Here is a 14,317-nt window from a genome sequence, read left to right on the forward strand (position 1 = left end):
TTCTTCCCAGTGTTACATAATCTGCTGTGACCCAGTCAAGGTCATTCTTGGCCATATCGTTTGTTCCTACATGGAGAAGCAGGAAGGTTTCATCACTTTCAGAAGACTCTCGGTCACATCCTGAATGTGAACTCCCGGGAAGCAGCACACTTCTTGAGATTGCAGGTCTGGATGGCAGATGGATGACTCAATCCCTCTGAGTAGTCTTGAATCCTGAATTATTCCTAAGAAAAGAAAGTGTTGCCTTGTGCTTTCAAAACCAAACCAAATGCAATGAGTAGGTATATGGTTTGCATTGCAATCAGATATCTTTGAGTCCAAGTGTTTCATCCAAAGTAGCATATAGTAGCTGTCTTTACTAAATTGAAATCATATGTACATGTTGTTATTACTAACTAAAAAATTTGCCCCCACAATGTAATGTTAGCTAATCAGCTTGATTAGTTCACTGACAAATAGAGCCCTTCAAATCAGTGGATATCTGTGGATATCCACCATTCATTTTTGCAGAAATTGGAGCAGATACAAGTACTAAAAAGGTTGGGGTGCTCCTGGCAAATGACCTGTAGCTGGGACATGGGTGTTTGTCCCATTCTAACCTGCCAAGTGCTTCTTATGGGGAGCTTCTCCCGCTCTGTCCCCATCCCCCAGCACTTCCCAGTGAGCAGGGTTGGGGTGCTCCTGGAGAGGAGCATGGCTGGGGCATGGGTGCTTGTCCCATTCTCCAATAGGAGCATGTGTCAGGGCAGGGCAGAGCAGGATGGGCGCCCATGTTATGCTTCTAAGAAGCACATGGAATCTTTTTCAGGGGAAAAGGCAATATGCCGCATTTATTGAGAATACAATGGAAAAACAGTTAGCATCTGCTTTATAAAGACAACCCCCCCCCCCCACACACACACACACACACAAACACACACACAAACGTACGTCTTAAACTTGCGTAAAGTAACCAGTCTGTTACTCACATTAACTTAATGGCCAGGAAAGTTAAATGCGAGGAGAGAGAGCGGGGCTTCTCTCGGTCCAGACCGATACGCCGATGTTGACAAGACGAGACCCAGAGATTCATGCAAGATGCTCCATCTTTTATAGGACTTTTCTCCTATTCAGGTCTATGCATTTTGTTTTCTCAGCTCTTACTCAATCACCATCCGTTCTGCTTAATATATGTTTATCTGAAAGTTAGTCTTTACTATGACCTCAATATGTTGGTGTCTCCTTCCCAGTGTTATTTCAAGGCTATCTTGTTTGTAACAGAGCGCTTGCTCCTTCATACTCCAAGGCCGTCCATATGTCTTCTCAATTTGTGATACCTTGATGCCTCTGAGTCTTCCAGCCCCCTCCCCTCTTTCTCCAACAGACTCTGAAACACTCCCTCTCCCCAGGAACTTATACAGTCAGTTCACACATGGGAAAAGGGACACAATTGTCCATATAAAAAGTATCAACCTAACTCCTGAATACAGAGCTTTGGTTTGTACAGACTTTTAATCATTCATCATATTTTCTTTAGAACATAATCTATATTGTAACTACTACTAAAACCAACAGTGTGGTCATGTTCACTCACAAGGGTCCTGCTGATCTCTTTCTGTCTCGACATCAGATAGACACAAGCAGTTTGCCTGATGCATCTTGATTAAGGGCCTAGAAGACTGTTCTTCACTGCTAACCAGAGAAGGGTGGCTGGCAGTCTTATAGTTGTTTAACATTCCTTTTCATGCTACCCATTAAGAAAATTACATAAAACATTATAAAACTCTGTGGTCTACGCCCAAGCCCTTGCCACACTCATCACCAGGAGTGCCCCAATCCCAGTAAGCGCCAGAGAGTGGGGCAGAGTGAGACAAGCTCCACAGTAGGAGCAGCTGATAGGATAGACCAGGACAAGCACCACACCTTGGCCATGCTCCTCACCAGGAGCATCCCAACCTCACTCTGGTAAGTACCAGGGAGCGGAGCAGAGTAGGAACAACTTGGCAGGGCAGAGCGGAATGAGCACCCGCACTTCGGCTGCACTCCTCTCCAGGTCCCTCACTCCCAAGTAAGCACCAGACAGGGCAGAGCTGGACAAGCACACTGCCCCAGTCATGCTCCTCCACAGGAGTGCCCAAACCTGCTCTTCTGGTGCACAAAGCTGGGCAAGGAAAACACCCAGTCTGATCACACTCCTCGACAGTAGTGCTGCAGGTCCCAGACCATAAACCCCTACTGTGCCTCTAGCCCCAGTTGAAGTACCCTCCCCCCAAGCTGCCACCATTGGGGAATTCAGTTGGCAGCTTCCTTATATTCAGGTCATGGCTCTTGCTGTGCATTTTGCATCACACAGGAGAGATTCTGACAAAGTCAAGCTTCGCCCTCACATTACGTCACTTGCCCTGTGTATTTGCAAAGACACAAGTTGAGCAAGAGCAAGCTCTTGGCCTTTGGGGTGACAAGGTAGTAGGATTCTTTGATGCTTACTGTTACTGAGTGCATAGCAGAAGAATAAGTATGGTGAAGTATGTGTTTACTATGACTGCCTTGTACCATGTCTAGTTCCTCACCTCCACAGTATCTGTATTTTAGGCAATGCACCATATGGCTTGTACCATGGAATTTGCACCTTCGCCTGTATCGTACACTCAATTTATTCCAATTCCACTAATACCATGAGTAAAAAGATCACTTCTTTTAATGAATATTTTTGTTTGCATTGGTGTTGTACATTCGAGAGAGAGAGAGAGAGAGAGAGAATTTTATTTATTTATTTATATGTGTGTGTGTTTATTTTAAACAGCCTAAATGTGTGGAATAAAATATATTAAAACAAGGGATAGTTAAAAGGAGCAGTGTTTACAATATTTAATATGAAATCAAATAAAAAGAAACACTACCCTTGAACTACATGTATCATCCTTTCTAACAACTCAAGCTAGTAAACACCAAAATGCATTTATCCACACATAGCTCAGCTTTAAGATGCTAAACAAATCTGAGTCAACTAGAAATAGCATTTGCAAGGAGAGCACAACTAATATAATATTTGCTGATGCTGGAAAGGAGAGTAAAAGGCATTCACTAAGGCTTATACATTTTTTCTGGGGGATGTTTAGGAGCCATTCTCTAAAAACAGATACAAAACTTTCAACTTGTGTGTGTCGTCAACTTAGAGTAGAAGCCGCAGAACAGATTAACACATGACTTCAGGGTTTGTAGACAGAAGCAGGTTTCAAAGAGCTTGCAAATAAGGTTTCATCCTACAAAACTAGTGTTGCACCGAATACCTGCAATTTCTGACTCATAAAAACCAGAACTGTACCACATAGCCAAAAATCTGATCTTAATGCAAGACAATATACCATGTATTAATTAGCAACACGTGATTTTAAAAAAATCATTAAGATCAGTTTTAGATATCTGTAACACACCAAAAAATTTCTGTTTAATGAATCTTTTTTTGTTTTTACCTTAAGCCATTAACACTTATGTAAACGTTGTTTGAAATGTAATCATGCAAATGTCTTCCTGCTCCCCCCCACACACACACGCACCCATGCACCCTGCTTTACCCTCCCTCCCAACCCAGACAGACAGAGAGGACTGCAGCAAGTGAGTCAGGGACACCCTAAACAAACTTCCCCCTGCCTCCACCTCACTTCACAGATGCCAGCATCCACCCACCCTGTTTCCCCTACCTACTCCTGTGCAAACTGTTCCCCTCAGCTCAGCTGGAGATGGGGAAACTTGCAGGCACCAGCAGTCTAGCTGGGAGTCAGGACAGGGGAGACACCACAAAAAAAGAATCTACCCCTGCCCCATCTCACCCCAACATACAGCACAAACAAACTTCCTCTTGACTCCACCACACCTCAGTACCAGCAAGCACCCCCTTCTTTTCTTTCCCACTTACCCAATGCAGTCAGCCCCTTACCTCCCCCTTCCCAGTCCAGGAGGCTTGAGGAGAGTGCTGGGTTTCTGCTTCTCTCTCTCTCTCTCTCTCTCTCTCTCCTTGCACAGAAAGGACTCTCCAGACTCCTCTCTTCCCCACCCAGCCACTTATTCCCTTCTGGGCTCCTCCATTTCAAGCACTTAGCAGCTCCTTTTGAAGCTGCTGCTCAGGTAGATGGCCCTCCCTGCCTTCACAGGAACTCTGAATCTCTGAGCAGGGCTCAGAAAACCACTGTGCAGCCACACAGCTTATAGGGAACTTTGGTCAGCAGTGACGGATTCCTTGAATATTCTCAATGTTTGTTTAACATAGATGCCAAACATAGTGAAATGGATTCACATGTGCTAATACCACATTTCACAACGTTAGCTCAGCATACTGCACTTGTGGCAGGAAAAAAAAAGAAAACCAGTCTCCAGTATCATGTGGTTTGGCTCTTCTTCGAGTGCTTGCTCATGTCCATTCTGATTAGGTGTACGCGCGCCGTGTGCACGGATTCCGGAGCTTTTTTCCCTTAGCAGTATCCATAGGGCCAGCAGGGAGCCCCCTGGAGTGGCGCCGGTATACTGGTGCATATATACCCCTGCTGGCCCTTCCACCTCTCAGTTCCTTCCAACTCCTTGATTTATACAGTTGAAAGAAAACCAAGTTAACAAGATTAAAAGAAAGGCAAAACTTCACATGATTAGTATAAGGCTAATCAAGTATCTTCATTTCCACATCAAGCACACAGCAATCTCCTGTCCATATCTCCCTGGTTATCTTAATTGCTTTCTGCCTAACACCTAATGTTCCTTTTCCTATTATCCCAGGCCCACGTGGCTAGCACTCTGATCTGCATACCTACAAACAACATTAACATATTTTCCTCTTTCCTGTTCAGAGACAGTGTTCCTTCAATTTATTCAATTATTACAGCATAATTCATCTTTCTTTTACAATATAATTCTTTCTACTTTCACAATCCCTCCTTTTGGTCATGCCACACCTATGACCAACAATTACTGGGTTCCACACATTAACTGTTTTTTGTGTGTCTGTTCATCAGTGATATTTAAAATCATCAGATTAGCACTCTGGTTATGGATAGCTAGCTGTGTGACATCTTGCACAATTTTGGATACAACAGGAGATTAACTGAAAACATACAAAAATCATTAAGATCCCAAATAGGATAGTCAGGGCTCCCTGAAACAACCAGTTTCCTATGCCAGAGAAATTGAACAAGTTACTTAGCCATTTCCACAGGGAACTTGGCTCTTCGTGGGGAAGGTATGCAATCTGTTCCAAGTGGCTAGCGCGATCTATTACATCATTGGTGTTGTCAGGTAAATATATACAACATTATTTTCCAATGAGAGCACAGGTCCCTCCTTTTGCTGCCTGCACTATATCCAATGCCTGATGGTTTTGGAGGGCCAGCTGTTGGATCGCTCCTGTTTCTTTGGCCAGGGCCCTTAAACTTTCTCTGGTTTCATTTGCCATGATTTCACTACTGCTTGTAACCTCAGGAGCCTTTTTGCATGATATATTACTCCCCCAGATGGGATAAAGGAACTACCAATAGCCTCTTCCCAAGGTAAGGGACTTATGTAATTCACATACCATTGGGCATTTGACAAGTCCCTACTTTTTCACCTAAAATTACGGAAGCATTCTCATGGGAAGGACTCTAACACTCGGAATTGTGGGAAGAGTTGGGTGGGATAACAGATATCTGACCAGTTAAACTGCTAACGTGGTATAGGCTTTTGTCCCACAGACCCAATGATGCCCTATCAAAGCCGGGAAGGGTCAGTTGCACCCATTTGCCATTTAGGTGTCTACAAAGGAGCAGTAATATCCCCCGAAGGGCACATGGTAATTCTCCTTATGGGGAATGGTATAATTTGCATGGCATTGAAAGATTGTACTGTTCTCACTACGGTGGCTGTAGGAGGAGCATGAGAGTGATTTCCCTGTTTGATCCCAGGTTGAGAAAAAAATTCATATCCCCATACGCGGTCCGCCATTCTCCAATCTTGTTTGAATAATCCCATACACGATTGGTTACAGTATACTGGAGACAACTGCTCCTCCCCAGATTCAGCCCCGTCCCATTACACACCCAGCACCAGTGACCTTTTCCCTCCACCACACTTATCTATTTAGATACATTTATTCCCACTGCTTCCCAAGTGTCATTACTGTTCCATGTCTTGTTAAACGGATGAGGTCCTCTGGTGAGGCCTGGAGAATTAAGTGGGATTGTCAAAACAGGAACACCAGCTGTGAGTGGGCTGGGATGCGGCTGCAGACCCAGCAATTAGACATATTAAGGGTCTGAACGATCCATACTTGCTGGGGGATACAATAATTGTCATTGTAGATTCCCCAGACCTTAGGACACCAGTGGCCGAGGAACAGGCACCACAAAAGGCACATATTGAAGGCAAGACCCTTTTGGTTCTGACAACCTCAACTGAGGGAACTGCAGTCACAATTTTATGTCCACCAGGCAGCAGGTGCTAGGCTCGCTACTGCTTCTTCCTGGGCCTTGCTTTTGGTCGTCATCTGCTTCTGGCAACCTTTACGCGAACATAGGTTGTAAGGTATTGCAGGCTGTTCCTCTACGTCTTCTTCTGGAATCAAAATTGACCCTGTGTGGTTCTGAGGCTGGGGGTGGTGGGGGTGGTGAAGCATGTATCCACACTGTGAAGCATGTATCCACACTGCAGTGCCGGATAGCTTAACAGCTGTCTGGGTAGTGAGCAGCACCTGATGCGGGCCCTTCCATCAGGACTCCAAGGCATGTTTTCAATGGTGGTGTCGTACGTAGACCCAATCATCTGTCTCGAGGGCGTGGCAGGCGTCAGAGGTGGGTTCGGTCGGCCAGGTGGCTTGAACCTGTGAATGGAAGTGACTTACAGCTTGCATTAGTCCCTTGAAATACTGAAGGAGTGTACTGTGAGTCAAGTTCAAGTCTGTGACTGGAGTAATGGTAGCCATTGTTCGCATAGGGCGCCCCATAACAATTTCAAAAGGACTTAATTTATGTCTTCGGGATGGGGTGGATCGAATTTCCATAACGGCCAACGGTAAGGCCACTGGCCAGCTTAACCCTGTAGAGTCACAAATTTTTGCAAGCTTATTTTTTTAGCACACCATTTCGTTTTTCAACTGCACCTGCGCTCTGTGGGTGGTAAGGACAGTGCAGCAGATGTGTGACATGTAATACACGATCCAGGTGCTGAACAAGTTGAATAGACAGAGTGGCAGGAATTCCTTTGGCAGGCATAATATGATTTAACAAACATTTGGCAACAGACAGCGAATCAGCTTTGTGACAAGGAAAGGCTTCAATCCAACCCAAAAATAAGCATACCATAACCAAAATGAATCCATATTGTTGACACTTAGGCATTTGTACAAAATCAAGCTGCCAATGCAAGAATGGTGTTTGGGGCAGGCTCCGGAACCCTTGCTACCTTTACAGGTTTGCCAACATTGTAGCTTTGGCAAGTGGCACAGGCGGCACAGTGGCAGGCTGCAAAAGAGCTGAAATTTGGGGCCCACCATCCTGCCTTAGTTACAGCAGAGACCATCCCCTCCATTCCAACATGCGAAAAACCATGAAGTAGGGCAGCCAGAGATGGGTAGAGTGAAAAGGGGGCCACAAAGGCACCAGTAGGCGAGCGCCAAAGGGAATCAGGGTGTAGAGAGCAACCTTGGGTGACCCAGGAGTCTTTTTCTGCTTCTGGGGCAGAGTCTTGGAGCAGGGCGAGGTCAGAAAGGGTCGGCGGTGGTACAGAAACAGAAAGGGAACCGAGAAACTCATCTGGGGAAGGATCTATGGCAGCAGCAAGTTTAGCAGCAGCAGCAGCAAATGCATTACCCTTAGCAACATCAGTATCTGCTGTGGAGTGGCCAGGGCACTTAACAATAGCTAAGGCAGATGGGGGTAAAACTGCATACAGGAGAGCAACAATGTAGGGGCCATTCTTGATAGGGGTACCAGCAGAGGTAAGGAAACCCCGAGCTTGCAAGAGGGTGCCAAAGTCATGTACAACCCCAAAAGCATATCGAGAATCAGTATAAATGGTGGCAAAGCGTCCCTCAGCCAGAAAGCAAGCATGGGTTAGGGCAACTAGTTCAGCAACTTGTGCTGAGGTCACAGAAGGTAAAGGCACAGCTTCTAGGGTTTCAGAGAGTGATACCACAGAGTCTCCTGCAAGGAGACGACCTTGGCTGTCTCGAAAGCAGGAACCGTCAGTGAATAACACAGAGTCGGAGTTAGAGAGAGGGACATCAGAAAGGTTGGGGCGCGGGACAGTGACAGCAGAGACAGTTGCTAGGCAGTCGTGGGGTTTACCGTCATCAGACAGAGGAAGGAAAGTGACAGTGTTCAATTGAGAACAGTGCTTTATGATGATATGCGAAGCCAAAAGCAGTAAAAGTTCGTACCTAGTTAGGTTGGCAGAGGAAAGGTGAGCTGTATTACGTTGTAGCAGGAGAGTTTCTACAGAGTGAGGGACCATGAGAGAAAGAGGAGAGCGGAGGACAAGGGAATCAGACATTTCAACTAGGCATGCCGCGGCAGCCACAGCATGCAGGCAGGGGGTAAACACTGGGCAACAGGATCCAAGGTGGCAGAGAAATAAGCCACTGGACGATTTTTGTCACCATGCTCCTGAGTAAGAACCCTAAGTGCACAACCAGATTGCTTGTGGCAGAAAAGAGTAAAAGGCTTACAGTACAGGCAGTCCCCAGGTTACGTACAAGATAGGGACTGTAGGTTGTTCTTAAGTTGAATTTGTATGTAAGTCGGAACTGGTACATATTGTACCCCAGGTGTCCCCGATTCAGCCGCTGCTGAAACTGACCAGCGGCTGACTACAGGAAGCCCGAGGCAGAGCTGCTTTGCCCCAGGCTTCCTGGAATCAGCCGCTGATCAGTTTCAGCAGCAGCTGACTTGGGGACACTTGGGGTAGAGCAGCTGGGGTGCTGCCAGGTTGGTCCCCGCAGCGCCGAGGTGCGGCGCTGCAGGGACCAACCCGGCAGCGCCCCAGCTGCTTTGTCCCAGGTGTCCAGATTCAGCCACTGTTGAAACTGACCAGCAGTGGCTGAATCGGATACGCTTGGGGCAGAGCAGCTGGAGTGCTGCTGGGTTGGTCTGGTAGCGCTGACCCTTGGCGCAGCGGGACCAACCCAGCAGCACCCCAGCTGCTCTTGGGGACACCTGGGGAAGAGCAGCTGGGGTGCTGCTGGGTTGGTCCAGTAGTGCCGCACCTCGGCGCTGTGGGACCAACCCAGCAGCCCCCCAGCTGCTCTACCCCAGGCATCCTGATTCAGCCGCTGCTGAAACTGACCAGCAGCAAGAAAACCTGGTCTGCTGGGGGGGGGGGGGGCGCACTAGCTGCGCCCCCCAGCAGACCAGGCTTTTCTTGCCGCGGAGGACTGGGGCGGCGGGACCATGGCGCATCTCAGTGGTCCCGCCGCCCGCGTCCTCCGCGGCGAGAAAAACCTGGTCTGCTGGGGGGGGGGGGGCGCACTAGCTGCGTCCCCCCCCCAGCAGACCAGGGAGACGTGGGCGGCGGGACTGCCGAGACGCGCTGCGGTCCTGCCACCCGCGTCCTCTGCGGCTTTGCTCCGCATCTCCCTGAGACGCGGAGCGACTTTTCTCGCTGCGGAGGAATATTGTCGACACCCACCCACCCACCCTCATTCCACCCCCAGTAGAAAATATCACATTGCCTACTTTTCTATTCATTTGTCAGACTGAAGATCTGCTAAATGAGATCAGGCAGCTTAAAGAAGATCTGAAGAAAAAAGATGAAACAATCAAACGATTAGAGAGCCAGCTTGTAAGTATAAGTGTATATTTTGCTAATTGTGACATTTTAATGAGTGTGTACAGAGCATATATTTGTATTATAATTCTCCTGAAGACTTTTAAGAGGGCTAGATTTTTTTACTTTGACATTTATACTTTTAGAAATACAAAGATGTTATTGATTATTTATGGTTTTGTTGCAAGATGAAGGATAAACAGGATGGTAATGAGTGAATACCCTGATTAATAACACACAGCTTAAATAATTTTATAAATAATTGCTCAAGTAACTGTTAAATCATATTCAACTAATATTGGAATTGAAAAGTGACTTTCCTAAATAACAAGAGGATTTATTAATGCATAATTGAACATCCAGAAAGTGAATATAACTGTAACCATTCTCTGAGGCTTCTTTAAAGCGGGTGTACCAGTAAAACAAAAAAATTGCTTTTCCTAGATAGATGTGCTAAAGTGCCTATTAAGACATTTTTAATTTTAAGCTATCAAAGCAATTAGTCGCTCCTAAGTAGACAGTAAATACAGACTTGTTCATGATTATAAAAAAAGACTTCCCCAGTTCAGTAAATTTATTGTTGAGAGGGGGGATGATTTAAAATGCTGTCCTAGCCTAATTTTGGGTTTTGCCATGCAACAAATTTGCCAGGTTATAGAAAATTATCTTGTTCTATATAGTCCTGATTGTGGGGGTTCGGGACCTTCCTATGTGTTTGGATGCTATTTTCTTAAATTAATAGGTAAATAATCTGCTATTTGATCTACTGATGAGCCTGGTTGATTTAACACTTTTGACCTGTGCAGCTATACTTTAATAGGGGGTGGGAAGACTTTCAAGAGAGGATGAAAACTTGACTTGAGAGCATGTTTTGAAGACACTTCTGTAATATGAGTAGAAAGTGAGTGTCCCTTTGTCCATTCTTCACATCATCCATGCTCATTCAGTCAAACACTTGTCTTCACTAAATATAGTGAGGGAAATTTTGCATTAAACGCCACTTTCAGCTTTTGTTTTTATAAGTAAAAATCAATTTTCACTAACAGTGTTAGTTCAGAGCAAAGATGTGTTGAGGTTGACACTGGATGCCAAATTGTTATTTAATTTAAAACTTCATAGTTTTCAACATAAATCCTCTTCAGTACAAAATGCACAGCAGAAAGTGTTATATTCTCGCTTCATAGTTTTAATCGTGGGTGGAGATATTGAACTTACTTGGTGTATTATTACTGTCAACCATTGAAAGACTTTTACTTATCCCTGTCCTGTGTGTTTAAAAAAAACTCTAGCCGGGTACTGCTTCACCCTTAGGAAAAAAGATGAACAGAATTAAATATGGGGAAACAAAGATTTTAGAGATGTTTTATAGAACCTTATAGAGTTTTATGGAGACTAACATTGTTAATATTTTAATTCTCATATAAATACAATTCCCTATCAAGATAAATGTAAAATAAGGAGTGAGCGAGTGAGTGTTTACAACACCATCATGTATTTCATATTGTTATATCTATAAACCATGTGTTTTCCCAAGCAAATTCTGATAAAATTTAGGCATTACTATTATGTAGTCTGTATGCTCCATATATTTCAGTGGAACTTCTTTAGAAATATTGGAGACAAAAAAGTGCATCAAAGCCTTTTGCAATTGTTTTGTATTGGTCTTATCCCTCCTACATGCAAATTCAAGCCTCTTAGCTAAAGTAAGTACAACATTTCAGGCTTCAGAGGAAGGAAAATTACTAACATTATAGAACCCTAACAAATATAGTAGCCCATTGTCTGTGAGTCTATAACTCTGACGTACACGGCCACCTCCTGGCCATGTATGTCAGCGCCCCGCCCCCCTTCCCCTCCCTCTGTGGCGGTTCGGCCAGCCCCACAGCCCCCCAGACACCTCCCCCGCCAGTGCTGCTTCCCTTCCCCCCCATCCTCCCCTCCAGCCCCACAGCCCCCAGTCTCCCCCCCAGCTCTGCTTTCCATTCCCCTTCTGGCCAGCCCCATCCCCTTCCCCTCCCTGCGTGGCACCTGCCCCCCTTCCCCTCCCGGCAGGGGAGCAAGCGGCGGCAAGCAGCCCTTTGGGGTCCATGCTCCCTCAGCTGGGCCCAGGGTGGCAAGCGGCCCTTTGGGGTCCATGATCCCCACGCATGGGGAGCGCGGACCCCAAAGGGCCGATTGCCGCCGCTTGCTCCTTCGCTGGGGCCCTGCAGGGCGCCACGGAGGATGGGAAAGGGGGTGGGGCTGGCCAGAAGGAGGGTGGGAAGCAGAGGTGGGGGGAAAGGGGATCAGGGGCTGTGGGGCTGTAGGGGAGGATGGGCGGGGCCTGGAGGAAGGGGGGAGGGAAGCAGCGCTGGCGGGGGGGAGGTGAGGGGTCTCCTAGGGGCCATGGGGCTGGCTGGCAGGAAGTGGGGCCGGGAAGCAGAGCTGGGAGGGATCGGAAGCAGAGCTGGCAGAGCTGTGGGACTGTACGGGAGGAGGGGGGCGGGAAGCAGACCTGGCGGGGGGGGTGCAGCCACTGGCCACAGCCGGACCCCAAACGGCCACTTGCTGCTGCTTGCTCCCCGGCTGCGGCCCAGCTGAGAGGCACTGGCGCTGCGCCGCTCAGCTGAGCCCCGGTGGGACAGGAAGGGGGGCAGGGCAGTGATGTACACAGCCAGAGGGTGGGGCCATGTACATCACCGCCCCCCCTTCCTCCTCCCGCCGTGGTGCTGAGTGGGGCTCCCCTCAGCTGGGCCGCCATGGGAGAGAGTGGGGGGATGGTGACGTACACGGCTAGGGGGCGGGGCCGGGTACATCACTGCCCTGTTCCCCTCCCGCTGTGGCACTCAGCTGAGTGCTGTGCCCCCTCAGCCGGGCCGCCAGGGGAGCCAGCAGTGCAAGGGGCTGTTTAGGCTCCCCTGGGGTGGGAGGGGAAGAGAGGATCATGATGTACACAGCTCCGCCCCCTGGCTGTGTATGTCACCGCCCCACCCCCTTCCCTCGCGGCAGCCCGGCTGAGCAGGCAGCACTCAGCCAAGCGCCAAGGTGGAAGGGAAGGAGAAGGGGGGCAGGGAGAGAAGGAGGGGGGAGAGAGGCAGGAGGAGAAAGAGAAGAGAAAGGGAGAGTAAGAGGCAGGAGGGGGAGAAGAGAGAAAGAGATGGAGAGAGGGGCAAGAGATGGAGGAGAGCTGAGAGAGAGAGGAGGGGGAAGCAGGAGGAGGAGAGAGAGAGACAGAGCGAGAGCACTTAGGAAAGAAGACCTGAAAATCCCGTCTTATGACTGGCTAATTGGCTAGTTTTTGAATAAATAGATTTTACAATTTTGAGATTTGATATCATGAAACATCACAGGGCTACATAGGCTCTTTCTGATGGCAAAAAGGACCTGTTTCTAGCAACTTAGGATTTCAAGGTATTTGACCTTAAGCTTAGTACCAGTTTTATCTCAATTTTGAGGGCATTAAGAACCTGTCATTTTGAAGAAAATTTCTCCTTTAAAAGAAGATAGAAACAATTTTATAGCAAGTTAATTGGAGAGATATACCATGTGGCAATATTACACACAGTGGCTGCATCTAGACTGGCAAGTTTTTCCGCAAAAGCAAATGCTTTTGCGGAAAAACTTGCCAGCTGTCTACACTGGCCACTTGAATTTGCGCAAGAACACTGACAATCTAATGTATGATCATCAGTGTTCTTGCGCAAATACAATGACTCTCCCGCTCGGGAAAAAGCCCTCTTGCGCAAATGCTTTTGCACAAGAGGGCCAGTGTAGACAACTGGGAACCGTTTTGCACACAAAAGCCCCGATGGCGAAAATGGCGATTGGGGCTTTCTTGCACAAAACCGCATCTAGATTGGCAAGGACACTGTTCCGCAAAAAGTGCTTTTGTGCAAAAGTGTCCGTGCCAATCTAGACGCTCTTTTCTGCAAGTGCTTTTAACGGAAAAACTTTTCCGTTAAAAGCATTTGCGGAAAATCATGCCAGTCTAGACATAGCCAATGGTTGAACATTAAACTTGAGTTTTATTACCAAATATCATTCACTTTGTTTCATTTAAAGAATGTAATACATTTATTGTTTTCTTTTCTTTGATGGGGGGCTAAGGCCAGTAGGTGTAACTGCCACATAGACGGCCAAAACCATAAAGGGATGACGTACACGTATGCTGACAAATTTACACAAACCTCCTGCAGGAGAAATTCTGTGAGTAACACTTACTATCCTCTCTCTCCAGTATAATGTTGTATGTTTCGTTCTCTGATTCATTGTTGTTTTATATCAACATGTAATTTTTGATGATTTACAAGACTGATTATTGCATTTTTATCCTTCTAATTCTGCAGCACATACTTGACATTCTTTTAAGAGTTCAGTCTCCAGTTGTTTTCTTCTTTGTCCTTATATAGGTCTTATCTTCGAGCATGTATGTACTAATAAATAAAATGAGGTGATAAAGAAGAATCAGGGCTTTATCAGGTTATTCACCAGGTCCTGTAGGTGTAGTTCTCTCCATCTGGCAACTCAAGTGTGCCAGTAAGTCATGCTTTTTGTGTTTGACCTCAGAAGCAGAAAA

General features: G+C 46.8%; 1 protein-coding gene across 10 annotated transcripts in view; it reads left to right on the forward strand.

The window, feature by feature from the left end:
- CCSER2 (coiled-coil serine rich protein 2) overlaps positions 1-14,317 on the forward strand; it is a 223,120-nt gene that overhangs the window by 163,539 nt on the left and 45,264 nt on the right. For all 10 annotated transcript variants that reach the window (XM_075934845.1, XM_075934839.1, XM_075934840.1 and 7 more), the window contains 2 exons: positions 9,691-9,777; positions 13,849-13,947. In XM_075934845.1, the coding sequence (XP_075790960.1) occupies positions 9,691-9,777; positions 13,849-13,947 (186 nt within the window). The remainder of the gene's footprint in view (positions 1-9,690; positions 9,778-13,848; positions 13,948-14,317) is intronic.

This window comes from Pelodiscus sinensis, chromosome 8 (assembly GCF_049634645.1).
Source record: "Pelodiscus sinensis isolate JC-2024 chromosome 8, ASM4963464v1, whole genome shotgun sequence".
Taxonomy (NCBI): Eukaryota; Metazoa; Chordata; order Testudines; family Trionychidae; genus Pelodiscus; species Pelodiscus sinensis.